Consider the following 27,719-nt stretch of genomic DNA (forward strand, 5'->3'; position numbering starts at 1 on the left):
GCTCTCCTCCCAGTTATTGCTCAACAGATTAGGACACACACCGGCTTTCAAAAGATCCCTGAAAAGGAAATTGCAACATGTGCCGAAGTCTCCACAAAAGAGGAAGTCAAAGCTGGAGAGGACACGGCTCAGCTCAAATTTAAGGTTGTTTTTTTTTTAATATGTTTTTACAGGATTTAAGCAACCTGAGGAGGCTGTTGCCTTTACGCAAGGACTAGTTAACATCACACTCTGGTGAGTTCTCCGTCTTGAACATTATTAACTTATAATTTCATGATAATTTCATAATAATAATAATAAACATCCAGCGTGGGTTTTCTCCGGGTTCTCCGGTTTCCTCCCACACTCCAAAGACATGCAGGTTAATTGTTGACTCTAAAGGTGTGAATGTGAGCGGGAATGGTTGTCTGTCTCTATGTGTCAGCCCTGTGATAGTCTGGAGACCTCTCCAGGGTGAACCCCGCCTTCACCCAATGTCAGCTGGGATCGGCTCCAGCCCCTGAATAGGACAAGCGGTTACGGACATCACCGTTACTGGCGGTGACGTCGCCGCAGGGCCGCCCTGCTCCACATCTGCACTCTGTTCAGTTCAGGATCAATACTTTAGTGTCATGACGTCAACCAAGCTGGACTTTGTTGGTAAGGGGGGGTTGTATATTTAGGGGTGGAAGAACATCACTTTTCAGGAACTTTACAGACTCAAACTATGTTCTCGACCACATTCTTTTTCCCACAATTACACAATTTGCTCAAAGTCTACCTGCAGGAACTTCCATCTTAATTGATTTTCCGAAAAATTAAGTTAAGGTTCCCTGTGGATTTAAATAAAAGAAAAAACTAAATAACAGGTCCGTCAATCGATTAAAATATTTAAGCGTGATTAATCACATGATTGTCCATAGTTAATCATGATTAAGCGCAAATTAATCATTTTTTTATCTGTTCAAAATGTACCTTAAAGGGAGATTTGTCAAGTATTTAATCCTCTTATCAACATGTGAGTGGGCAAATATGCTGCTTTATGCAAGTGTATGTATATATTTATTATTGGAAATCAGTAAACAATAACAGATATTGTCCAGAAACCCTCACAGGTACTGCATTTAGCATAAATCAATATGTTCACATCATAACATGGCAAACTGCAGCCCAACAGGCAACAACAGCTGTCAGTGTGTCAGTGTGCTGACTTGACTATGACTTGCCCCAAACTGCATGTGATTATCATAAAGTGGGCATGTCTGTAAAGGGGAGACTCGTGGGTACCCAGAGAACCCATTTACATTCACATATCTGGAGGTCAGAGGTCAAGGGACCCCTTTGATTTAGCGTAAGTTTGGAGCGTTATTTAACCTCCTTGCCGACATGCAACTATGATAGGAAGGAGGTTAAATACCGGTGGTTGGCACCAATGGATTCCTTAGGGTTCCTAGTTTTATATGGTATCAGTCGCTTCACTGTAGCTCTAAAACTGAACCTGCTACAGCCTCTGAAAGACAGTAAAGTCGGTTGGGATCGCCCGCGGGTCTCAGAGCGATGAGGTAATTAAGAGGATGTTTTGACCACAAGTGGTTCAAAAACAAATGTTATCTTTACATTTAGTGTTTCTCACCAAAAGTCCAAACAAACATGTTCAATGCATTTTCAAAGCCCATTTTTATCATTTTATCATTTTATCTAGGGCTGCCGTCTGAAAGTCGATAAGTTGAATCATCGTCGGTGACCCCTCAGTCGACTTGAAGTTCTTGAAGTTGAGCCGTCGTTTTCTTTTTAAGAGGCTAGATCTATGAAGAACTTGGTTCTCTTGTAAACAATTTAGTGCTGTCGTAAACAGATTAATCATAAACACATTGGTTGTATAGATATGAATAGTGATGACAGCAAAAAGAGTCACACCCAAGCATGGTAAACAAGACGTGGTCCATGTCTCAACACGAGTCGGCGCACCGATTCAGGTACAGCCCTGTTTTTATCCACGTTTGCTAGCTAGAAGTCTTCCTTGCCATTCCTTGGTGCATTGCTGTGACTCTTAGTGAGTTAGCATGAAAAAGCATAAAAACAACAACTAATCGACTACAGAAATCTTAGTTGACTAAAACCAAAATGACCGATAAGTCGACTAATCGACTAAGAGGGGGCAGCCCTTTCACTATTCTGTGACACATTATACACCAAACTATTAATTGATTAATCGCTAGTTGATGCATTATTTCTGAGTATCAGTACTGAATTTCTAAAAACACATACAGTATACGTTATCAACTTTCCGAAGAGTCAAAAGACATCATCATTTAGCAAATGACTACAGATATGACAATGTCTTTTGTTATTAGTACAACCACACCTGCCCCAAAGTCAGGTTTTGAACACAAAGAAGTTCCGACGGGCTGTGGGAGAAAAAAAGGAAGAAAAAGAAAAACATGTTCGAAACCCTTCTGATGCCCGAGACAGAAAAGAGAACAGAGCACTTGTAATCTCAGGAAGTGTTTTTCTAACGGCCACATTGTGGCTGTGAAAGTAGTTCATGTTGGCCACAGTGCATCCTGTTTGAAAAAGTGACATTTAGAGATCTTGGTAGATGGGGACTAACTCGTAGCTGAATAAAAAGCCTGTGCCCTCTTCTGGGGAAGCCCAGGTGTGGCTTCACGCCTCTGCAAAACCACGCTTTGTTTTTACTGTGGGTTTTTGGAAGAATTGCCCGTTAACATTTAAATTATGGGAACCAAAACCTGTCCCTGGTAGATGTAGATGTAGACCTTTTGGTTTCTTTGGTTCTTAAAGTTATGAGACTGTAAACATTTTTATCAAATGGTTGGTCACAAAACATCTGCGTGCAGGTAACTTTACTGATTTATTGATGTTTTAGAACAATATATTCTTATGGTGGTTGAGATAGCATATGAAAAGCACATATTTTCATATTTTATATCCTTTAAAAGCCTTTTTTTTTTTAATATTTCTGCTTACTGCGGTCCCTAAACAGTCTTGAATTACATCAATTGGATATCACTGTAAAGCTGAGATGGTGGATGGATCAAACTAGAGACCTAGAGCATTCAGAGGATGGATGGATCAAACTAGAGACCTAGAGCATTCAGAGGATGGATGGATCAAACTAGAGACCTAGAGCATTCAGAGGATGGATGGATCATACTAGAGACCTAGAGCATTCAGAGGATGGATGGATCATACTAGAGACCTAGAGCATTCAGAGGATGGATGGATCCGAATAGAGACCTAGAGCATTCAGAGGATGAATGGATCAAACTAGAGACCTAGAGCATTCAGAGGATGGATGGATCAAACTAGAGACCTCGAGCATTCAGAGGATGGATGGATCAAACTAGAGACCTAGAGCATTCAGAGGATGGATGGATCAAACTAGAGACCTAGAGCATTCAGAGGATGGATGGATCAAACTAGAGACCTAGAGCATTCAGAGGATGGATGGATCATACTAGAGACCTAGAGCATTCAGAGGATGGATGGATCCGAATAGAGACCTAGAGCATTCAGAGGATGAATGGATCAAACTAGAGACCTAGAGCATTCAGAGGATTGATGGATCAAACTAGAGACCCAGAGCATTCAGAGGATGGATGGATCAAACTAGAGACCTCGAGCATTCAGAGGATGGATAGATCAAACTAGAGACCTAGAGCATTCAGAGGATGGATGGATCAAACTAGAGACCTAGAGCATTCAGAGGATTGATGGATCAAACTAGAGACCTAGAGCATTCAGAGGATGGATGGATCAAACTAGAGACCTAGAGCCTTCAGAGGATGGATGGATCAAACTAGAGACCTAGAGCATTCAGAGGATGGATGGCTCTCCTAGCTACATTGACAATAAGGGGGTTTCTGAGCAGTTTACACAACACAAGTGTTCGCCATCCAATCGCCGAAATAAAATATAATTCTTGCAGAAATCTCAAAAAGTTTTTGATCCCAAATCACAGCATGGCTTTTTCTCTGGTGTTCCTCGAGGTCTTGGTGTCTTAATGTGGTATTTTGGAGGGATTATTGATCATTTTTATCAATTCTCCAGTGGTAAAATAAAGGTTAAATTTAGCATCAAATCTCTGTAACAAATTCTATCAACCCAAAAATTGCTGCAACAACTTATGAGACATAATAGAGCATGGGGATGGACATCATATACTTCTATCATCATGCTCTAAGCCCTGATACACTTAAATTGTGAATATTAATTAATTTTAATTTCTTATTTATGACTAGAACAACTTGACACACAGTGCTGAGCTGCATCTCAAATTAATCTTCAGGTTCCCAGCTTTCAGATGATGTTCACCACTTCTATGTGACATCTACTGTTGACCTGCTATCTCCCCCTGAACGTCCTGTTAGGTTATTTTATGTTGATCTAACGGTACGGTATTGTGGTTTTGGTAAGAGGAAGGTTTTGTTGATGGGTTAACAGTATGTTGAAATGCAAAGGAAGGTAAACAGACAGTTGAGAGGTGCAATCCAAACACTCTCTTCCTCCTCTTGTGTGTTGAGTTGTTTGTGCTTTGGTCCCGTGGAGGTGGGACGGGGCTGTTGAGTCACTGGCTGAGCTGCACGGTCGAGACGCCACTCTGCACGTGAGGGTCAGAGGTGGCGTTTCCTCTGTTAGTTCTGCTGTGCCGTGTAAACGCTCTCATCCTTCCTCCGTCTGTTCGCTGCCTCTGTGTCGCTTTCTCCGAGGTGAGTCAATATCTTCTGCTCACATTTGTTTATCGAAGTTTTGTTTTCTTTCCAATTTCTTACTTTTGTAATAATAACTGTCACTGAAGGCAAATAAAACCGTCTGTCTATCAGCTCCCTACCTCTTTACCTTGTTAGAAATATGAGCTTAAGCGTTGCATTCTGACTATTCAAGAGAAGTGTGTTGTAATTCTAACCACAAAGGAGGCACGCTTCCTTTTACACTATATTAGAGGCACCTGGTGTATGCAATAATGAGAACCTATTTTTAAGCTATTCATAGATAGTAATATTCATAGACAGTAATATTGATGCTTCTTTTCTCCTATTAAACCATCGGAAGTTTACCTCAAATCAGTCGCATGGCATTGAAATCATTTTTTAAATCAAATTATAATTGATTAATTTGCACTGCAAGTTTTATCAAACATTTGGAGCAACCATGGGGTTTTGTTTTCTTTCTGCTGTGAAAGCTTTGCAGGTGATTTCTCTACAACAGTGTTTTTATCTTTTATCAGTTCACATCTGAGACAGGCTGGTTCATACGCCCATAAATAAATAAGTAAATAAGTGACCACATTTTACAGCAGATAGCATAGAAGTGAAACTAAAGGTTAGACACGCTATGTGTGGGTTTTATTGATGACTAAATTCTTAACTGAGGTCGGGTATAGATTAGTAAGTATAGATTATATATATTATATATAGAGTGACTTTATTCTGTGTGTATCCTGCTCTAGACTTAGTGCAGTATCACAGTTCTTTAAAGTGTTTAATTAGTTTGACAGGACAAAAAACTTTGCTGATTATCATGTTTCAGTCTCTTTAACAACTTTATATTATTGCTAATTAATTCAGCCTTTTGAGTTGTAAATGCAACCCACTGTACGGTATGTTGTTAACCCTGAGAGACCCACAATAGACCCATTTTAGTCTTTTTTTTTAAGGGGGTACAGGGGGACTTTATAGGGGAGATAGCAGGTCAACAGTAGATGTCAAGTTATTGTTCGGTTTATGTGCAGTCCCAAACTTGAAAGAGACTGAAACATCCACTGTAAGATTTTAACTGGAATCCACTCAATGAAACAGCTTTTCCTTTTTCTCTCCTTTATTTTTAGGTTGAGTTGCAGGTTCATTTCACTTTAGTGATTAGCCATTAGCCATTAGGCGTTAGGTGAAAAACCTTTCAAATAGAAAAAATACAGAAAAGAAAATATTCACATTATTACCAAATAAGTATAAATAAGAACAAAGAGAGACTATGCAAAATGTATTACTCCTTATTTAAGTTAATACACACACTCCCATTAAATGTCTCATGTCAAATACAAATAAGCCTTAACATAAAGGTAATATATCCACACACACATATACATATATACATACATATGCGCATTATATTATTTTATTTAATTACTATTTTTAATTATTTAATTAAGCACAAAGTATCTTATATTTCATAATTACTTTTGAGTTCATATCAAATCACGTAGCAATCCTAAACTACATTTCCCATAAGCCCCCACAATTCACCGCCTCTCACCGCGTCATCCACCGGACACTCAAAACAAACAAAGTCAACCACCGGCACAAACAGACGGACTAAAACACCAGCAACAGCGATCAGTCTCTCAAAGTGCTTCAGTCTCCTTACCGGCTGCCTCTCACACTTTGTAGATGTTGTTTTCGCATAGTTTTACTGCAGATTGCAGTCCTGGTTTGAATGAAAGCCCTGCTGGTTAGCGCTCCGCTGTTTGTTCAGGACCCTTTTCCCTGTGGCACTGAGGAGTGCTGCTTTTATAAACTCCGGGTGTAATTTGATTAATTACTTCCCTCCCTCTGCTTTACTCACTGAGCACTCAGTTTTGCTACTGGACTTATTAATTTACAAATTACTTTCTGATTTATTTATTTTCTATTTTTCTATTTATATTATTTTATTAATTTCTATTTATTAATTGATTAATTTATTAATTTCTATTTATTAATATTTATAAATCTTAATTTTCTGAAACTTCAGTTTGACTTGACAGTAGATGTCACATAGAAGTGGTGTACATCATCTGGAAGCTGAAGATTAATTTGAGCTCAAAATAATTCAAATAAATTGTGAAAGTGTCAGTTTAGAGCATGATGATAGAAGTATATGATGTCCAGCCCCATGCTCTGTTATGTCTCATAAGTTGTTGCAGCAATTTTTGGGCTGATACCGTTTGTTACACAGATTTAGTGCTAAATTTAACCATTTTTTACCACTGGAGAATTGATAAAAATGATCAATAATCCCTCCAAAATGCCACATTAAGACACCAAGACCTCGAGAAACACCAGAGAAAAAAACATGCTGTGATTTGGGATCAAAAATCTTTTGGAGATTTCTGCAAGAATTGCATTTTTTGGCGATTGGATGGCGAACACTTCTGTTGTGTAAACTGCCTAGAAACCCCCTTATTGTCAATCTAGGTAGGAAAGCCATCCATCCTCTGAATGCTCTAGGTCTCTAGTTTGATCCATCCATCCTCTGAATGCTCTAGGTCTCTAGTCTGATCCATCTATCCTCTGAATGCTCTAGGTCTCTAGTCTGATCCATCCATCCTCTGAATGCTCTAGGTCTCTAGTTTGATCCATCCATCCTCTGAATGCTCTAGGTCTCTAGTCTGATCCATCTATCCTCTGAATGCTCTAGGTCTCTAGTCTGATCCATCTATCCTCTGAATGCTCTAGGTCTCTAGTCTGATCCATCCATCCTCTGAATGCTCTAGGTCTCTAGTCTGATCCATCCATCCTCTGAATGCTCTAGGTCTCTGGTTTGATCCATCCATCCTCTGAATGCTCTAGGTCTCTGGTTTGATCCATCCATCCTCTGAATGCTCTAGGTCTCTAGTTTGATCCATCCATCCTCTGAATGCTCTAGGTCTCTAGTTTGTGGCTGTAAAGTTTCATGAGGCTGTGATTATCCTAGAGGTCACCACAGGTCATTTTATACAGAGAGGTCAAGTTTCACTACAATGAGATGTCTCCTATGGGGACTAACATCATCACACATGAATACAGTTGGGCTCATTGGATCCACCAGAGTCTCAGCTTTACAGTGAGACTCAATTTATGTAATTCAAGACTGTTTAGAGCCTGCTACAGCCTCTGAAAGACAGTAAAGTCGGGCCTCAGAGGTTAAAAGGGTTTAATTGATTTGACAGGTCAAAAAAAATCTGCTGATTTTGATTTTTCTGTCTCCTTCACAACTTTATATTACTGCTGCTAATGTATACAGCCTCTCGAGTTGGAAATGCAACCCACTGTATGGTCTGTTGTTAATGCATGCTTCCGCAGCTGCACCCACCCAGAATGTAGTTCAGTTTAACATGTAAAATAACAGAACCGCAGTGGAAAAAGCAGAGATGAATAAACTTGGCAGAAGTCTCGTGGAGCATCTCACCACAAAACCAAAAAGCACAAACGAGTTTGTTACTGAGAAAAACACCTTCTGTCCCTTCACACTAAAAACACTATTGTCCTCAGTGTGAAATATCATACTCTCGTGCTCCGCTGTAGGAAGGGTAACTCCCAGGGTTTCCCTTTTTAGCGCTAAATGAGTCATGTAGTTTGATGACCTCCCACAAGATAAACGGCTTCAACTCTCCATCAATCCTAATTCAAAGATCGCGTTGACAGCACAAACTGCCCTCGGAAGGATATTTCTAAAATAATATTTCTCATTTCCTCACTTGAAATCTGTCATTTATATTAGAATATTCCCACGTTGTTTTGTCCCTAAGCAGTCCAGCAGATTTACTGCTGTATCGCAATATTTCCAGTGCCTCCTTAATTTCAAAGATATTTTCTCAGACATGGTTAAAAATAAACTGGTTTAGAGATGGAACATGAGAATCAGATGTTTTCCTCCAAGGGCCAGCATGTTTCCTTTCCTTGGTTTAACTGACTCGAGATGCATTAACAGAACTCTGTGATGCAAAATAACCTATACATGTAGATCAACATGACGTAAATTCATAGCAAGCCCTACATTCTTTGCAAATAATGAGCTATGTGCTCTCAGATGAATGACAAAGCTTTGCTGGTTCGGACTCGTTGTGCAAACGCTGGGTGTGTCATTCATCTGGACAAGTTGCTGCTTGTATTACCGCTTGTGTTGAGGACATTGTTTCAATTCTCCATCATCATTTGGGATCACATCCTCTTCCCCTTCACGAAAAAAAAATGTTTTTTGCTTTGCTTAGCACTTTTCCATCCCTCTAGAAACATAGAATATAACGCAATCTATCTTTAAATTCTGCATCGCTTTACTCTTTTCTTTCTCTATTGTAAAGTGCTTTGTGCAGGGAGACGAAGTGAAAGTTTATCATGCCATTTTGGATGATGATGTTTGCACGGGTGGAGGCTCTGAATTGTCAAACAACACTGTTTTGGCTTTTGACGGATGCGAAAGACATTCCAACAAATCTGTTCCGAAAACTTTAATGACAGCCGAAAGTTTCGGAAGGGATTCAAGAAAGGAAAAAGAAAAGTCTGACATATGTCCGAAAAAAGTACCAAAAATGTCTGAAAAAAAAGCAGAAAAATGACTGACAAGTGGCTGAAAAAATGCCAAAGAAAGGCAGAAGAAAAGTCTAAAATATGTAAAAAAGAAAGGTTCAAAAATGTCTGAAAAAAAGGCCAAAAAATGTCAAAAAAATGCCAAAGAAATCCCAAAGAAAAGCAGAAGAAAAGTCTGACATACATCCAAAAAAAATCCCCCCCAAAAAAAGGGCAAAAAATGCCAAACAAAGGCAGAAGATAACTCTGACATATATCTGAAAATAATTCAAAAAATGTCTGAAAAAAGGCAAAACGAACGTGACTGACGCAATGTGACAAAACGTGCAACAAATTCGGACAAAAAATACCGACTTGGTGTGCAAAGGCTTTAAGTCCACACTAGAACAAGGAGGCTCCCGTTTAAGGTACTTTTGAGGGATCGTTCCCAAATTTGTTGAGTTCAAATGAGTCTCAAAACCAAATTCAGTTGAGTTTGAATCCAGAATGGCTCCGGCAAAGGAGGTTGAGACCAGATTAAATCTCAGACAGAGCAAACTGAAACCTAAATCTACGTGGAGGAGCTTTACACTGAACTCTTCAACTTTCAGTTTAGACTGATGAATTAGTTGATCAAAAGGAAATTCACAGACAACTATTTTGATCGTTAGTTATTCATCAAGCCAAAAATGCTTTTGCATTTTGTTTTGTTAAAACAACGCCAGTGTGAGGATTTACTGCTGTTTTTTGTTTTATATGATCGATGATATATCGATTTTTCAATCGTCAGAAAATTAATCTGCAACAATTTTGGCAATCGATTAAAAACATTCCCCGATTTCAGCCTCAGAAATTTGCAGATTGTCTTCATTACATGAGACACCAGAATCAATAACTTTGGGTTTAGAACTAATGAGTTCAATAAAAAAAAAAAAAATTTATCAATTATTATAGAAAATAAACAGCAGATTAACCAGTAATGAAAATAACTGTTAGTTGCAGCCCCAACATCAGTGTATTTGGAATATCTTTGTGTTTCAGACTGTTGATTGTTGAAAAAAGCAATTTGAAGATGCCATAAGAGATAATAAAAAAGAGAATTGAATTAATGTAATCTCTATAGTGCTGACACGGTGGTGCATATGAAGTCTGGGCCATGTGGGAGGTGTGTTTATTGCAATTTTGTTCCACTCTTGCACATTTACTGTAGTGAGTTGTTGAGTGTTGAACTGTTTAACAGTAGGTGAGAATACATTTTGCTGATGCTGCCTCACATTTTTCTTGTTAGTGACAGTAAATCGTGACTCAATCTAAATGTTTATGGTGACTCATACCAGAACTACAGCTCAGACCAAATCACTGCTTCCCACTTAACTGATTTTCTTTCTTTCTTTCCAGTTTAACCGTTAATTGTGAGGATTTGCAAGTATATACTGTATATTTTTGTAGCTGTTTTCATACTCAAACTACATTATTACGTTAGATTAAATGATCTACAGTGACAGTAAAAGCAGCAGAAAAATATTCTTTACTTGATGTTGACAATAGAAAGTTGTTTATCAAGTTCATGTTGTCACGACCTTGGACCTGTGATCATTCAGTCTGTGTTGCAACCGCTGTCACACAAACAGATGGACAAAGTTCGCACAACTGAGCACATCTGTAGTGCCAACACACCCAACTGCCACTTAGCCGTATGCAAACAGAAACAAATGGACACTTGTTCCTTTCCGTCAGTTTGCTGAAGCGACGTCAAACATTGCACAAATTTGTTCAGTTAGTGACTGAGGCCCGTTTCCCAAAAGTGCTTGTCTGGTTTCCACAACACTGACTGCGATGTCAGTTTACGACACATCACTGTGTCAACTGAACCTTATAAGTATATATCTTACAAACAGAAAACATCATGTTGGAGATTATTAGTAACTTCTATCGAAAATGTTTAGAGCTTTTATTGCTTTAATAACATTGATTCAAATGTGGCATATTTCCCAACAGCCTTACCTCCCCTCCCTGCAGAGGATAAACACTTTAGTAATGATATTTACATCAGCCTTTCACTCCTTCCATTTTACAACATTTTTCCGTCATTTTTCTGCCTTTTTTACGGACATATGTCGGACTTTTCTTCTGCCTTTCTTTGGCATTTTTTCAGACATTTTTCTGTCTTTGTTTTTCAGACATTCTTCAGACATTTTTCTGCCTTTCTTACGGACATTTGTTGGACTTTTCTTCTGCCTTTTTTTGGCATGGAGCCAAGGACATCTCTGACTACATACATGCAGAAAATCAAACATTTTTACTGTATTAATTTAGATATTTTCCAAAGTAAAAGTCCCTAGAAGTGTATGATTCAACTTTTTCCCATGGTCGCAATACATATGGAATCGGCAGCCAAGCATCTTGATAGGATTGAATCGGGAGATATGTGTATCATCCCAGCCCGACTAATAAGCCTTCAGAACTTGGACATTTCTGACTTTACAAGTGGAAAAGGAGTTCTTGAATGCACTATTAGCTAGATGGGGTCTCTGTGAGGCTTCAGACCGTCTCGTGTGTGGGGGTGGAACAGGTTCAGCCTGGTCCTCCGTTCCTCTGAGGAACACACCTTTATGGGCCGGGTCCTTCAGAGGATCCAGCCCCGGAATTTGGGAAATAGCCAGATTAGAAGCCGGTAGAGGATGCCAGCCAGTCCTTGACGTGATGGCCTCATTTTCTTACAATAACAGAACTGTGCTTACATAACCGCAACTTGAATGTTCATGTTCAAGTTGCAACGTCAGTGCTGGTAGCCTCAAGGTTAAAGAAGCAGGCATGGCTATGAAAAGGCACTATATCAACCCTACAGGCTTGGCAGGGGCAAGCTCTTTTCCATTAACGGTTTCGTGCCAGGAAGACATATTTCCATTAGCGGTAGTCTGCAGTTCAGTGCAGAGAAGGTTACCAGTAATATGTGGGGGGGGGGGGGGAGTTAAGATAAAGAGAAATATTAAAGATGACAAGCTGCTTGTGGTACATAGTCATTCTACGAAGTGTAGAAGTGTGGTACTGAATAAACTGAGAGTAAAGTAAAAACAAAACGTGTGTTAACCCTCATCCAACCATTGGTAAACAAAAGGGGGATTAAAAACCACAACAGTCTGACTCACTGCTAAACTCATTACACAGCCAAGCACCAACACCTCCGGAGGGAAAGCCCTCGCCAAACGTTTCTCTCCTCCATGTGACTCGAGTCAGTTCCGTTCACCTCTGGCTCCCATGTGCTACTCCTACGTCTGTGTTCATACCACGGCCCGCTGAACCGGCTGAGCTCTTCCCACGCTCCTCTTCCGCCCGGGCTTGTCCCAAATTCAAACTATGCTGCCCAAAGTGCTCCAAAGACTCTGGATCCCCGAACAACATCCAGACGCAGGGAGGGAAATCAGTCAATGTGCCTTCACAAGAAACACGTATCCTCCAGCTTTTAAAGCTACAACATGACACTTTTTTAATTCATATTTTAATACATTGAGATTAATACCGCTGTCTTGGATTATCCCTTTAGCTATTTCCAGATCCGTACGCCAGGCAAGGTAAAATATTTTTCAACTATTTCAAATATCTTACATTGTTATATTTCCTTGGTACCACCAATCAATTATTTGATCTTTTAATCTGATCTGTTAAATTGTTTATCAAGTTGTATATCATTCTGACTTGAAATCGCTGCGTTTTAGATTGTTGGCTTAACAATACAAGCAATTTTAAGACCTTGGCCTCTAAGAAATTATGACATTCTATAGACGGAGCCTAATTGAATAATTAAAAAGAAATTCTACGGAATAATTGTTAGAGACCACAGTATTTTGTGATAGTAGATATGCGACCTCTAAACTAGCTAAACTACCAATATTTTAGGTGTATTTTGGCATTTTATTATGTCCATTAAAATTAGCAGGATATAGCAATCCTACAGTACCAGCAGGAATATTGCTGTACAAGATGCCTTGTTTTGTCTGGTTGATTTGCAGTAAGTTTTCATGAGCTCTTTTCATGGAGGACGGAATCTGCCAAGATAAAAAATAAATAAATAAACAATGACTTGATAAATAAATAAATATGTCACTAAATGTAGCAAAAATAATATAAAAAATAAATGTAACTACTAATTAATTGATAATGTGACATAACTTGATATTTCTGTTTTAATCTGTTTATTTATTTATAACGTATTAATTCCCTTATTTATTTACTCTTCTGTTTAATTTTTCATTTTATTTATTTATGTATTCATTTTTTAATTCATTAATTTATTTTTACATTTATTTCTTTGTGTTTATTTATTTTTTCGTGCCACTAATTTCTTTAACGCATTAACGCAACTTGCGATTTTTACCTCATAGCGGGCTCAGTTTTAAAACTAGAGTGAAGATACTGGCGGGATATGAAATTGGAAAACCTAATGAATCCATTTGTACCAACCATTAAGGGAATTAATACAAAGATAAATAAATAAAGAAGCAAATTAAAACAGAAATATCAATTAATGTCATTTTATCTATCAATTAATGGCTACATTTATTTTTAATATTATTTTTGCTACATTTAATGATATATTTATTTATTTATTTATTTTTGAAATGCAACCACATCTCGTTTTATTTCTTGGCCCAGACCAAATTAACCAAACTGCAGGTGTGAGAGGGAAAGTTTCAGGGCAGTCAAAGTGCAACGAAGACGCTGATCTGAAAGTCGTGATCGGAAAAGTTGGTGGTAAGAAAGTCAAACCGCAGAACCTGCAGCGCTTCATATTCACTGCAGCCTGCTAAACCACCAGTACATCTCCATGTACACAGCTCTGTTACTGTCTTCCTGTAGTGAGATGGAGAGATGCAGATACTGTGGTTTGGAAAATGTTCTTCTTGTGTATATATATATATCTCATCTTCTCTCCACAGCCGTTTCACACATTTTGTTGCTACTGTTTTCTTGTGAAGTCTTCTGTTTGTTTTGGCACTCTGCTGACGGCACACAAACTACAAACAAGAGTTTGACTGATATGGGCCAGTATTGTTATCTCCAATTGAAAGTTGTCAATTGATTAAATAAGAATTTATTATCGTCAAAATTACCTTTTTTTTTTTTTTCATAGAATCCAGTTTTTGACATTTCCAACAAAAACAATCTCTATTAGGATGAGAAAAAAATCTGAAACAGGAATAAATCCCGTAAACCCCAGTTTTCCTCTTAAATAGCTCCTGAATTACCTTAAATATTGAGAAAGATACCTATTATATTCTTTATGTTTGTTCTAGGGCTGTCAAAGTGTAAGGTAGCCATTCATTAATTGATAAAATGTGACATAAATAGATATTTCTGTTTCATTTTGATACTTTATTATCTTTGTATTAATTCCCTTATTTATTTATTCTTCTATTTAATTTTCCCGTTTATTTATTTTTATTAATTTTCAAATTGATTTACTTATTTTTGCATTATTTTTTTTTGTTATTTTTGTCTTTTTTTTATATATGTTTTATTTATTTTATATTCATTTTTAAATCTATGTATTTATTAGGGCTGTCGAAGTTAACGCAATAACAACTCGTTAACGCAAATCCGTTTTTAACATCACTAATTTCTTTAACGCAACTTTTGATTTTTAAGGTTGTAGCGGCTCAGTTTTAAAATGGGAGTGAAGATACTGGTATCATATGAAACAATAACAACCTAAGGAATCCATTGGTGATAAGTCATGTTAGCTTATCGTTGAGAGAGCTAAATAACGCTCCAAAGTTACACTAAATTTTGGCGAGGAAAAACTGGCATGGCCATCTTCAAAGGGGTCCTGATGCTATTTCTATTAGTATTTCTAGTGAGCTTTCTTAAAAAGCTAAGACGTGACATGTGTACAGTTATTATAACCGCCAGTGAAGCTTTAGCACTGCTGCAGAATATACTGTAAAGATGAGTAAGAGCTCCCTGTAGTGGAAATGCTGCCGTATGAGTATTGTGAATGCATGCGGTGAAAGATGTGGTTAGATTAGATCAGTTATCTGCTAAAGACTATGAAGCCTATCTGAATGTGGCCAGACACCAAGCTCGAACACAATACTACAGCATCCTTTTCACCAAGAGGCTTTTTCCCCCCAATTCAGATATGGTTGTTTTTGTGTATCAGTGTCTTTAAATCCTTTTCAAAGTTCCCTCCAGCTTATTTACCAATTTATGCAACACTTGTCAGGGAGTAACTGATGGTTGAAAGTCTGTAAAAGACAAACTTTATAGGGCCGTTTTCACAATCCTTCGTTTCTCAACACACATCTGTTTTCTTTGTCTTTATATTTGAAACATTACAAATCATCATGCATCACGCTCCTGACTAGAAATGCACCGATACCGATACCAGTATCGGGTCCGATACTGTGCACGCCGGCCTTCACTTTCATTGCGCCGCAGGGTTTTGCTTGCACCCTTTGACTCGCACGTACATAAGACTCCTTGGTCCGTTTTTTCAAGACGGGTCGGGTGGGTTGCCGACATCGCCACAGACCTCTGGCGCCTTTTACGTGGGCCGCTGCACAACACGGTTGGGGCGCACTGCGGACAGTCCACCCCGGTCGACAGTCGCACCGGGAGCAGGGAGCCCCGTCACGGTGCGGCAAGCTCTGTAAAGCTGCGGCCGCGAGCCACCTTCGAGCCGGTCGCGGCGCACCGCCTTGTATGCGGGACTCGCCGGCCTGCCGTGTGTCGCTCACACCCTCCAGCTGGCTGTTAACGAGGGTCTTTTGGCACAGAGAAGTACTCATATCGGTACTCGGTATCGGCGAGTACCCAAATGTAAGTACTTGTACTCGGTCTGAAATAAAGTGGTATCGGTGCATCCCTACTCCTGACAGTGTTCTGGTTGGGTCTGTTCGACGTTGACGACATTTTGAATCAATCATGAATGAATGAATCAATCAATCAATCAGTCCGACCGCCTTCCCCTTTTTTAAACTACTTTGTGCACGTCGATAGCCAAGCAGGTTTTCTACAGGTTTCAAAACCATTACTGGACAGCAAAATGTGTAGGTAATACTTCATAATAACCATCGATCATAAATGGTAAATTGATAGTTAATTAATCTTTTTGAAGCTGATAATCCCGTTGTAACTTGGGTTCATGGATTCAGATCCTTGTGGTAAACTTCTGTTTAACTGAGTCAGTCTGTTTCCAGCTTTAGTCACATACTTTCATTACAGTCCATCCAGATGACTGTTCATACGGTGCTGGTTGAGCTGATAATACCGGCTGACCAACAGTGACCAGTTCTGGTAATAGGCGGTTATAATAACAATGTTGTTTTCTCTGGAAAGCTCACCAGTTTGTGTTTTTTTTTTTTGTCTGTTGGAGCAGCTCAGTTTCCTGTGACACTCTGTTCTTAGTATGGTTAGTCACTTACTTTTCAAGATTTGACCTGCATCCTGTCTGGTACTTAGACATGTTACAAGTTTTAAACTAATGTTTAGCTGCCTTCATATTGTCGTTTGGTACCAACCTGTACAGTGATGACCTAACCCTAACCTCACATGTGTTGATGCCTTCACAGTTTTCACACCTACTCAAGTTACCGAAATTAACAAGCTTCTGTAACCACAAATCTGCTTTGACGTACACATTGTTCACGACTACAGCAAGACTGACATTTGTTTACATGAGAAAATGTGTTGTGATAAAACAACTAGGGCTGTCCTCCACCAAAGAAATTCTTAGTCGACTAACACTAGTACGATTTTGTCACACAAAAGCACCACTTTAAATCTGGTGTTTACCAGAGATGTGCTCACAAGTTTCTTGGAAATAAGTCATTCAGCATGAAAAAAAGCATAAAGAAATGACTAATCGACTGAAGAAATCTTAGTAGACTAAGACAAAAACGACTGAATGCTTGACTAAAAACAACAGTGTTAATAAATATATATCCACACACGATTCTGCCCCTTAGTCATGTCAAAAACTTGAGCACAGTCACCATAGTAGCACCAAACATGACACCGGTTCCTCCCGAGGGATTAGAGTGTTCATTCACAGATTTACAGGCAAGACTGAGCGGGAACATTCAGTTGCGTAAATCTGTGTTCAGGAATGCTGGGCATCCTTCCAGTTCCAAAGTGTTACGTAGCGTTTTGGAAGAGGTTTATGCACAAATGACTCCTGAAATACCAGAACATTTGTCATCTATGTCTGCGGGAGAGAGGAGAGGTAGAGGGAGGGAGGGTGGGAGAGAGGAGAAGCAGAGAGAGGAACAGACGGAAATATTAGGTAAGATAAAGTTTGGCTTAAAGGGGAAAGAAAAACTGTTTTTTTGCTGATTATTGCTGTATTGTAAAACCTCTTATGAGCGGTCAGTGACACTGGACACAAGTGTTCCAGTAAGTTACTGGCTGTTTGTCATGATTTCAGGCTGTTGTTGTTGTATACGGTCAACTCTAACTGCTGTTTCTATGTGTGTTTTTCAGCCATGGGCCAGCATTCAACACTGGGAAGCCTTCTGCTCCTCCTCGGGCTGTATGGGATCTGTACAGGACTTGAACAGGGTGAGCTGAGACACACTGTTTTCTCAAAGAACTACATAAATACTACTAGAGCTCTGAAACTTTATACTGTGAATACTGTATTACATTTCATAGGTTTTATGAAGTCAAACATCTGCCTCCAGTCTGTAGAGAAGCATGCTATCGCCATCCTGTGGCCACTGGTGTGACTGCAGCAACTTGGTGTTTCTGATAGATGTGAAGGTTGCTGGCTCTAATCCTGGATAGTCAGAAAACAAACACATGGTTCATTTAGAGCTACAGTGACTCAGCTGCTATCAGAACCTGAACAAGTTTTATTTGTTTATATATTTTGTGAACCGGAGTAATTCTAATTTAACCACAAAGGCTGTATTCTAACCCTCATACTATACTAGTAGTACAACCTCATACTATACTAGTAGTACAACCTCATACTATACTAGTAGTACAACCTCATACTATACTAGTAGTACAACCTCATACTATACTAGTAGTACAACCTCATACTATACTAGTAGTACAACCTCATACTATACTAGTAGTACAACCTCATACTATACTAGTAGTACAACCTCATACTATGCTAGTAGTACAACCTCATACTATACTAGTAGTACAACCTCATACTATGCTAGTAGTACAACCTCATACTATACTAGTAGTACAACCTCATACTATACTAGTAGTACAACCTCATACTATGCTAGTAGTACAACCTCATACTATACTAGTAGTACAACCTCATACTATACTAGTAGTACAACCTCATACTATGCTAGTAGTACAACCTCATACTATACTAGTAGTACAACCTCATACTATACTAGTAGTACAACCTCATACTATACTAGTAGTACAACCTCATACTATACTAGTAGTACAACCTCATACTATACTAGTAGTACAACCTCATACTATGCTAGTAGTACAACCTCATACTATACTAGTAGTACAACCTCATACTATACTAGTAGTACAACCTCATACTATACTAGTAGTACAACCTCATACTATACTAGTAGTACAACCTCATACTATGCTAGTAGTACAACCTCATACTATGCTAGTGGTACGTACGTATTTGACCAAAACGTAGTATGTAGTATGCAGAGTGCGAACAAAAAGAAAAACTACAGTATGCCAAAAATACCCGGATGTCGTACTGATTTGGAAAAAATCTCCAGTCTGCCTCGGACCAGTCTACCTCGCCTACTGTATCCCACAATGCAAAGCGCTGGAAACGGTACAGGCTACGGTTACAACAACAGCAGCCAAAAACAGCTGGTTTTTTTTCGTAGATATTTCATCACAAAATTCACTTCTGACAATGTTTGAGGAGAGAAATCAACTGTGTAGATTTTTAATATCAACATTTTTACGATATTAGATGAAGAATTGAACATTTGCTCCAACGTTACCTCGCCAGCCAGCCGGGCGTAAACGCCCACAGACCGCTATGAGCTGGAGCTCTCTAGAGACCGGTCTGTAGACGAGAGGCTTTTATTTCCCTGTTGACGGATAGTTTGTTTAAATATCAAAACAGGAGAGGAGAGGGAAAGAGCCTCCTCTGACGGGTCAGAGAGATTCCTGCTGAGACAACATGACCCTTTTTAACATTCCTCTAATATCTGGAGGGAGATCAGTCCTCTGTTTAGTTGCTGGAACTGAAAAAGCAGTTTGAGTAAAGAGATTCATTCTGAAATGGCCCTAAAACGCTTGTCTGGACGGAGATCGGTTTCGTTCTAATAACACAATTTTAAAATGAAAAGGTATTGGTGTGGATGTAGCCACAGAGAGGCATCATGGAAAAATACTGGAAGTCAGTCATGATGTCGTCACGGCAGCTCTAAATGCCTGAGCTGCTGGTCAAATGCCCAAAAAGAAAATCGAACCAGAAGAAAAGGCGGGCGAGTTTATTTGTAAAGCATCATCCCATAACAATTCAAAGTGCAAAGAAAAGATCAAAGAAAGGTTTACTGCAGACTCAGATTCAAAGTATTCTGATGACTGATCTTTTCCTCCTAATCCATGAAAGTAAAACGATACGTGAATGCAAATATAGATAGCAAGCATAAGTAAAGACTAATAAATCGTGCAACATGAACAGAATGCATGCCAGACAATTATTTCTTGCAGGAAAAGTCCAAAGTTTGCTTGCTGGCTGAATAAATGCTAACTCCATTCTCCACTGATGTGTATGTGTGTGTGTTGCAGAGAACTGTACCGACTACAAAGTCCAGTTTGAGAGGGTTTTCTCTGTTCCCGGGGACATGGCTATGCTGAAAAGCACCCTGCTGTCTCCAGACATCTTCAACTTCACAGCTGTCCCTTACAACGTCACCTGGTACGACTCGACGGGCCGAGAAATGAGCAACCAGAGCGGTCGAGTCCTGGTGCGCGGCGAGACTCTGTGGTTTCTTAACATAACGCTGGACGACACGGGAGATTATGTGACCGTAGTGAGGTACGGTAGCTTCAGTAGAAAATACAAAATGTGTCCTTATGTGTGTGTGTCTACACTGTAGGGGTGTGGGGGGTAGGGGGAAATTGATTCACTTATGTATCGCGATTTTTACGATTTTTAAATTGTTTCAAAAATGGCGATTCATAATTTAATTCATATATGACAATTAAACAATTAATCGTTGCAGCTCTACACAACTTACGTTGTGGTGTTTTATTTATGTTATTAATGATGCATCAAAGAATCTCTGCATAAAAGAAAATAAAAAGGCTAATTTTCGTCTTAATTTCCAACAGAACTCCGTCTTGGTGCTACATTCAGACCACTAAGCTGATAGTGGAGTTGGCAGTTTCTGGAGAGTATGGAAGACCAAGGAAAGCTCATCAACAACTTACAAAGGGAGTCAATGGCTTCCTGTCCTGCCCTCTGATGAGCTACATCCGTAAACTGGACAGCTACAGCATCTCTTCCTCCATCACGTGGTACAGAGTGAGTTATGGGAAACTCTTGTTGAGCACTGACATACAATATTAACCTACTATTACTCCAGATGTTGTACAGTAGTTTTGCTGGACCAGATTAATACAGGCACAACAATCTGAGGACAGCTGTCAGTTTGGCTTTGCTAATGTACAAATCGTTGCATCAAAATAAGACTGGTCCTTATTCAGTGTATCTCCTAAAAGCAAAATAAAATTGTACCAAAACCTTTTTACTAGGGCTGTGAATCGATTAAAATATCTAATTGTGATTAATCGCATGATTGTCCATAGTTAATCGCGATTAATCGCAAATTACTCGCATTTTTTATCTGTTCAAAATGTACCTTAAAGGGAGATTTGTCAAGTATTTAATCCTCTTATCAACATGGGAGTGGGCAAATATGCTGCTTTATGCAAATGTATCTCTATATTTATTATTGTAAATCAGTTAACAACACCAAACAATGACAGATATTGTCCAGAAACCCTCACAGGTACTGCATTTAGCATAAAACAATATGCTCCAATCATAACATGGCAAACTGCAGCCCAACAGGCAACAACAGCTGTCAGTGTGTCAGTGTGCTGACTTGACTATGACTTGCCCCAAACTGCATGTGATGATCATAAAGTGGGCATGTCTGTAAAGGGGAGACTCGTGGGTACCCATAGAACCCATTTACATTCACATATCTGGAGGTCAGAGGTCAAGGGACCCCTTTGAAAAAATGTAGCTTAAGTTTGGAGTGTTATTTAGACTCCTTCGTGACAAGCTAGTATGTCATGGTTGGTACCAATGGATTCATCAGGTTTTATAGTTTCATATGATATAGATTCACGTTAAAAAGAATTTGCATTAACGCGTTATTATCGCGGTAACTTTGACAGCCTTAATTCTAATTCTAAAAAATAAAAATAAAAGCTTGACTTTTCATGTTTTCTTTTCTCTTCTAGGGTTCTGACCCCATCGTGGATGGGAAAGACAAGTATACCTACATAGCTCCAAACAAACTGAAGATTGACGAGGTGGAACTTAAAAGCGCCAATTACACATGTACTCTGACCTTCACTCTCGGTGGTGTTGTGGGATCCGTGTCAGAGACCATCGACGTTTATGTCTCAGGTAAGATTGAACATCAGTACTTGACTGTGCAAGAGAGGGACTTAGACTGTTTGTCCACAACAGAATGAATTATTGTTTCACTTTTCTAAAATCATAAATACAACTATACAACTAGTAAGTAGAAAAGAGTAAGGTTACAGCAGGCTGATAAGAGGTGGATCATTCCCAAAACCGTGGGCGGGAGCTAATAACTCATACCGCATACACATACAGTGTATTTACGTGATTAGATAACCTCAACCTCTGTTACTGTATTTCTTGTTGTCTGTCTTTTCAGAGAAGTACTATATGCTTCCACAAGTGCACGAACCAGCCAATGAAACAATCAAGGCACAGATTGGTGAGTCCCCGTCTGCACCATATTCTGAGAAACATGGTTTTCTGCAGCTTAAATGTCTGTTGTTGAATCTTTCAGACCGACTTGCAGGGTGAGTTAATGCAAGTGTAGAGTACTACGTCACCTACCGTCAAATCTGAGAATAAAACCATCGTAGCTGTAGGACGTTTACAGAGTTATAAAATCCTGTCTCACTGAATTAGAAGTCAATGTGCAATGCATTGGAGCTTGATAAGCTTTCAAACTCATGGCTGTTTTATCTAAAATAGACTTCACTTGGACTGAATTTCATCTTTTTAGTGGTACCTGTTAACATACATTCACACAAACACAGTAGTGTTGTCACAATACCAAAAATTCTGACTACGATAGGATACCCTGCCTAAATATTTTGATACCGATACTGAAACAATACCACGGCAAAAATCTAAAACATCAGGAAAAGTAATGGAATAGTAGATGACAGAACGTGGAACTTACAAGTTTTTTTATTCATTAAAAATGTATTCATTAAAAAAAATGAAATGGTTTGCAGTAATCTGATGTCTCCAGTACTTAAGTTCATGTGATTTCTTTGATAGTTCATTTTATATTTGCATTTATTTTTGATAATGCATACATTTCTATTTTTCTTATAACTCATCTATGTTTATATATATATATATGATTCTGATATCACTTATTAAACAGCGTTTAATAAGGCCAACGCAATTAAGGCGGAGAGTGGTACTGCAGCACGGTAGACGACGAGAGGGTTCCTAAACAAAAACCCACAAAACGATAATAAATTCAGATGAAGTTCTGTAAGAAGTTGATGAGAGAAAAGCTGCTAAAATCAGGAAGACACCGCAGTAACTGCAGAAAGAGCTGTGTTGTGTCGAAGTGGTGTGAAGAGAGAGAAGAGTCACTCTCACCGGACTGCTCTTCCTCTCCGTCCATTCATGTAACAGACACACGGTAAAATAATACTTTATCACAAGCTCTTTGGTGGATTATGTGTTTGCCGAATTACTGGAGATGCTTGGACAGAATCAGAAAAGATGGTGAATCTAATTTTATCGGTACATTTGATCGGTAATTAGAGCCGCGCTGTTATTTTCCTTGTTTTTTGAAGGGAGTTCTGCTGATAGAGACACCATCTCAGAGCGAGACTGTGCAGCCGGCGAGAGATTCATGACCTGCTTTAATCTTCTTTTCAGCGTCCTCTAAAGCAGAGCGCTGCACACACACACACACGACCCCGCGGTCTCACATCAATGCAACTCACGGCTCGTATCAAAACACTGTCATTCTTAAAGTACAGGTACTAATAAAACGGGGTATCGTACCGTTTTAACGGCAGCGTACTGCGATACTTTTCTAGTATCGTATATCGTGCAACACTAAAACACAGTGCTATTTTCAGTCTGAACGCCAGCTTCGGTCTGAAGCTCCTTGGAGAAACACTATTTGGAAAATATTTAGAGACTTTAAATTGAGGTTTATAGATTTCGGATGAATAGTTTTGTTGAGTATAATTTGTGTTATTGTGTTTGTGCATGTGTTTAGGGTCCAGTTTCACCAAACGGTGCCAGGTGTTTGTGCCGTGTGTCGGGAGTCCCTCGACTACTTTCGCTTGGTGGGACGGAGAAAATTTCATTTTGACGACCAACCCCTCTGACCGCATCTACACGACAGAGATAAAGTTAGCACCCTCACCTTTCCTTTTATTTGGTTTGTTTTGTCTGCTGCTTTTAGAGTAGTGAGGACTATGAAAGTTCATATGATGTGCCTGATATGTTAAAAAAAAAACGATGCCTGAGGTAGTATCTCTGCCTTGATATTTCAATGTTTTCATTTCTTCACTACAACTTCATGTGGAAAATTTCCTAAGGGAGCATGCATATTTTTTTTAAACGATGAGCTTTAAGAGGCTTAATAAGCTCTGTAGAGCTGCAGAGTTGACACAAATTGTGAGTTCCTTATTTTCAGCAACCCTTTTCAGATTACATAATGACTCTACTGTAGTACAACGGGCACAAAACAGGTAGAAATATGAAGCTCTAATGCCGCGTACACACTACTTTTGATGGTTCTAAAAAGTAAAACGACTAAAAAAAATATCTCAAGTGACTTTGGTGTAAACAAACACGGTGGTCGAGGAAGTCTTAGCCGTGTTAGTTTTTACTTTGTACTGTAAATTGGCGAAGGATGGATGGATAAAGTCATGGAGACACGTTAAATAAACACTAATCAACAAGTTGGTCCTCCTTTTCCGAGCTCCATCTTACTACGACTTTATGCTTCACGTTTAGCATTAGCTCATGCATTAGCCGCGGCCGCCATGACTGCAGTCGTTGTCCTTCCGCGTCAGTCAGCTTGGTTCTCAATTATCCGAGGACAGCCGATTACGCAGTCACGTGGTAAAGAGCGTATATTGCCAAGAAGGGAAAGTCAATAAAAACAGTACAACGTCTGCCTACAAAGTGCCGTACAAAAGTACAACTAAATTATTTCTATTGTATTGTCATATTCTACTGAAATGGCCTGTGTTGAACATTGAAATATTATAAATAAAATAAGTGTTTTCAGTCCAAAATGGCAGCAGCAGCAGTTGTCAAAAAAACAGCAGAGTTTCGTCTCTTTGCTTCTATACTCTTTGCTCGGGGTTCCCCACACACAACACGATATCCCATCGTAAATAATGAACTTGTTTAATATTTACAATAAAAAAATCAGGGCTTTGCTGACAATCGTCGGGAGGAATCGGGCACAAAATCAGCTTGATTCTCGGGTAGTGTGTACCCGGCATTAACCAAGCACGTAACATTTCATTATCTGTCTGTCTTCAACAGTGGAAGCAGAGTGGATGGTCCTCCTCAAGGTGTCTGGTTGGAGCAGATGCTGATCTTCTCTGAGCTGAGGGAGGAGAATTTCCACATCAACTACACCTGTATAGCGATGAATGGCAGGGGACATCCTCAGGGCTATTTCACTCTGTTACCAGCAGGTAAAAACACAGAGTAAGCCTGTCAAATGAAAACTTTTTTCAGGGCACAGGTATGGTAGCCATTTTGGAAGATCTTCTGTTCTCTCTTTTAATTCCAGAATATTTTTATTGTTATTCCAGAGAGTATAGTGGAAACCGCTTATAGTGATCACAGTTACAGTGATCAACCGCTTATATATATACAAATGCTGTTTAAACATTTGCTTATAGTAATGAAGTAGTCCCCTTAGAGTGTTCATTCAGGGTCTTTTCATACAAGAAAACATCTGGGAAAACATTTTAAAACTATGTCAGACTAGCATGAATTGAATTTTTGTTAGTTTTTTTACTTTACTCCTTTGATGCTTTGCCTCGCGGACCGTCTGCTTTTACAGCTGGATACCTGAAGCTGATGCTGCATGCACATTGATAACATGACGGGAAAAGGAAAGTCATTTCCTCTAAATGAAAAACGATTGCTCATGGAGAAAGCACCCTCGTTAAGTGGATTGATAATGCCTCGGCACGTAATGCCCCCAAAATGATACCGGGTGAGAGAGCGAGGAGCCCCGGCAAAGGGACGCCGTTCATCTGCATGCACGCTCCGCTGCAGAGACAGCCAAAGACGGCAATGCCGAGATAATCGGCGCGAGGTGGATGGAGCTGTCACAGCCGGTGTGCACGGAGCAGCGGTGCCATGTAGAACCCCGCAGTGGAGACCTGCAGCAAAAGCTCTACCGGAGAGGCCAGACACACCGCCACCCGACGGTACAGATCAGAGTCAGCGCTCTGCACATGTTGACCCTCATCTTTCTTTTAAAATGTCCGGAGTAATCGGTAACACCGGTGTTGTCACAAGTTTACCTCACCTTCACATCACTACTAATGACCATTACAGTCATCGTACGGTTCCTTCGGTACTGTAGAAAAAGAGTACCTTCACTTTTTTGAATTATGGCATCGGCTTGGTACCGAAGTACGGTTCTCGTGACATCCCTAGAAATAAATATACAGATGTCAAATAGATGGTAATTGTAGAGGGAAAAATGATCATTTAGTGTATAACCTTTGTATTAAGTGTGATTCTCTGTGTTATACTGTTTTGTAGAAAGCATGACTGGCTCCCTTTCCGCTGAACTATACTCGAACCCCTGATACTATAAATGAACTGTCCTTTTTCATACAATGTGTGATCTGTATAAATGATTTAAGGATGAAATATAGCCTACCTTGCACATTAACTCTTCTCTTGATGTCTGAGACAAAAGTGTGCCTTCATTTAGGGAAATTCCCTAAATGATATTGTGCCTTCATTTGGGAAATTCATTTATTAATCAAGTGCATTGAATGTAACCAGTGACTCTTTATTCAAGTGCATTGAATGTAACCATTGACTCTTTATTCAAGTGCATTGAATGTAACTATTGACTCTTTGTTATGCATATAAAAACCCTGGTGAGGATGCACTCGGCATCGATTCCTCGGCAGTTGCTGACTGTCACTTAAGAGGTTTCGGTCCTTTTGCGCAAAAGCTTAATAAATATACAAAGATAAATTTCTCTTTGTTGGTCTCCCTTATTCGGTCAATTTCCACCACATCAATCACCAGGTAGCCCCGCCTGAAAGCATCCCCTGCTTTATGGTCTATCTGACTCTAAATGGAACCACAATTTACTAAATGAACATCATGCTGTATGAAGAAGACTTGAAACTAGAGATTGAGACCATAAACTCATGTTTACAATGTTTACTGAGGTAATAAATCAAGAGAGAAGTAGGCTCATTTTCTCATAGACTTCTATACAATCAGACTTCTTTTAGCAACCAGAGGAGTCGCCCCCTGCTGGCTGATAGAGAGAATGCAGGATTAAGGCACTTCAGCATTGGATTCACTTCTCAGACCCGGAGGTTTCCACCTGTTAAAGATGTGAACTAACCGCAGACATCTGACTCCAAATCAGACTTATACTCAGTACATGGTATCAAAACCAATATAACCAACAGCCAATCCAAGTTGTAATACCTCCAATAATGAAGACAACCAGAAGCCTCTACATGAAAACATTCACTGACCTCTGTCCATCTCTCCACAGACTCCACATTCACATGGCTGGTGGTAGCTGCGGTGGCCGTGTCCTGCTTCCTGACTGTGGTTTCCATCTTCCTCTACGTCCTCTTCAAATCTACGACAACTGAATGAAAACAGGACTAATGTAGCCCAGTTAAACACCACCGCAAACTACAACCTCAATAATAAACATATAGCTATTTGTAATGAATATCTCTCTGACAGTGTCACTTAGATTTTGCAGGTGTACCCAATAAAGTGGCCAATGAGTGTATGTCATAAGCTGTATATATACTGTATATGTGTGTGCTTTTTTCTAAATGTAATAAATGTTCTCAGGGAAGCATCTTGTACAGTAGAAACGTGTTCAGTCCATTTGCACATTTACATGGTAAATCTGACTATAATAAAAGAAAGTGGAGTGAGAAAATACTCAGTGTTGATGTGTAGGTTTGATTGAATGTAGGCTAGCATTTACAATGTTATAATCCTTTAAA

General features: G+C 39.3%; 1 protein-coding gene across 4 annotated transcripts; it reads left to right on the top strand.

Annotated features, from left to right (window-relative positions):
* The first annotated feature begins 76 nt into the window (after positions 1-76).
* LOC119500179 (interleukin-1 receptor type 2-like) lies at positions 77-27,654 on the top strand. Of its 4 annotated transcripts, none has more exons than XM_037789779.1 (9): positions 77-234; positions 17,724-17,801; positions 19,995-20,244; positions 20,541-20,733; positions 21,681-21,849; positions 22,127-22,189; positions 23,735-23,870; positions 25,021-25,175; positions 27,248-27,654. In XM_037789779.1, exons 2-9 carry the CDS (start codon positions 17,726-17,728, stop codon positions 27,352-27,354), a joined length of 1,149 nt encoding a protein of 382 aa, XP_037645707.1. In that variant the 5' UTR covers positions 77-234; positions 17,724-17,725; the 3' UTR covers positions 27,355-27,654. The 4 variants fall into 4 exon arrangements, with proteins under 4 accessions (XP_037645707.1, XP_037645706.1, XP_037645705.1 ...); XM_037789778.1 differs by lacking the exon at positions 77-234 and adding an exon at positions 4,406-4,709; XM_037789777.1 differs by lacking the exon at positions 77-234 and adding an exon at positions 17,203-17,526.
* The last annotated feature ends 65 nt before the right edge of the window (positions 27,655-27,719 follow it).

The sequence above is a fragment of the Sebastes umbrosus genome, chromosome 13 (genome assembly GCF_015220745.1).
Source record: "Sebastes umbrosus isolate fSebUmb1 chromosome 13, fSebUmb1.pri, whole genome shotgun sequence".
NCBI classification, from domain to species: Eukaryota; Metazoa; Chordata; class Actinopteri; order Perciformes; family Sebastidae; genus Sebastes; species Sebastes umbrosus.

Coding starts and splice junctions, on each gene's coding strand:
- LOC119500179 (XM_037789777.1), top strand. CDS start 17,253: ATGACACCGGTTCCTCCCGAGGGATTAGAGTGTTCATTCACAGATTTA. Junction 22,190..23,734: donor AACAATCAAGGCACAGATTG/GTGAGTCCCCGT, acceptor GCATGTGTTTAG/GGTCCAGTTTCACCAAACGG. Junction 23,871..25,020: donor ATCTACACGACAGAGATAAA/GTTAGCACCCTC, acceptor TGTCTTCAACAG/TGGAAGCAGAGTGGATGGTC.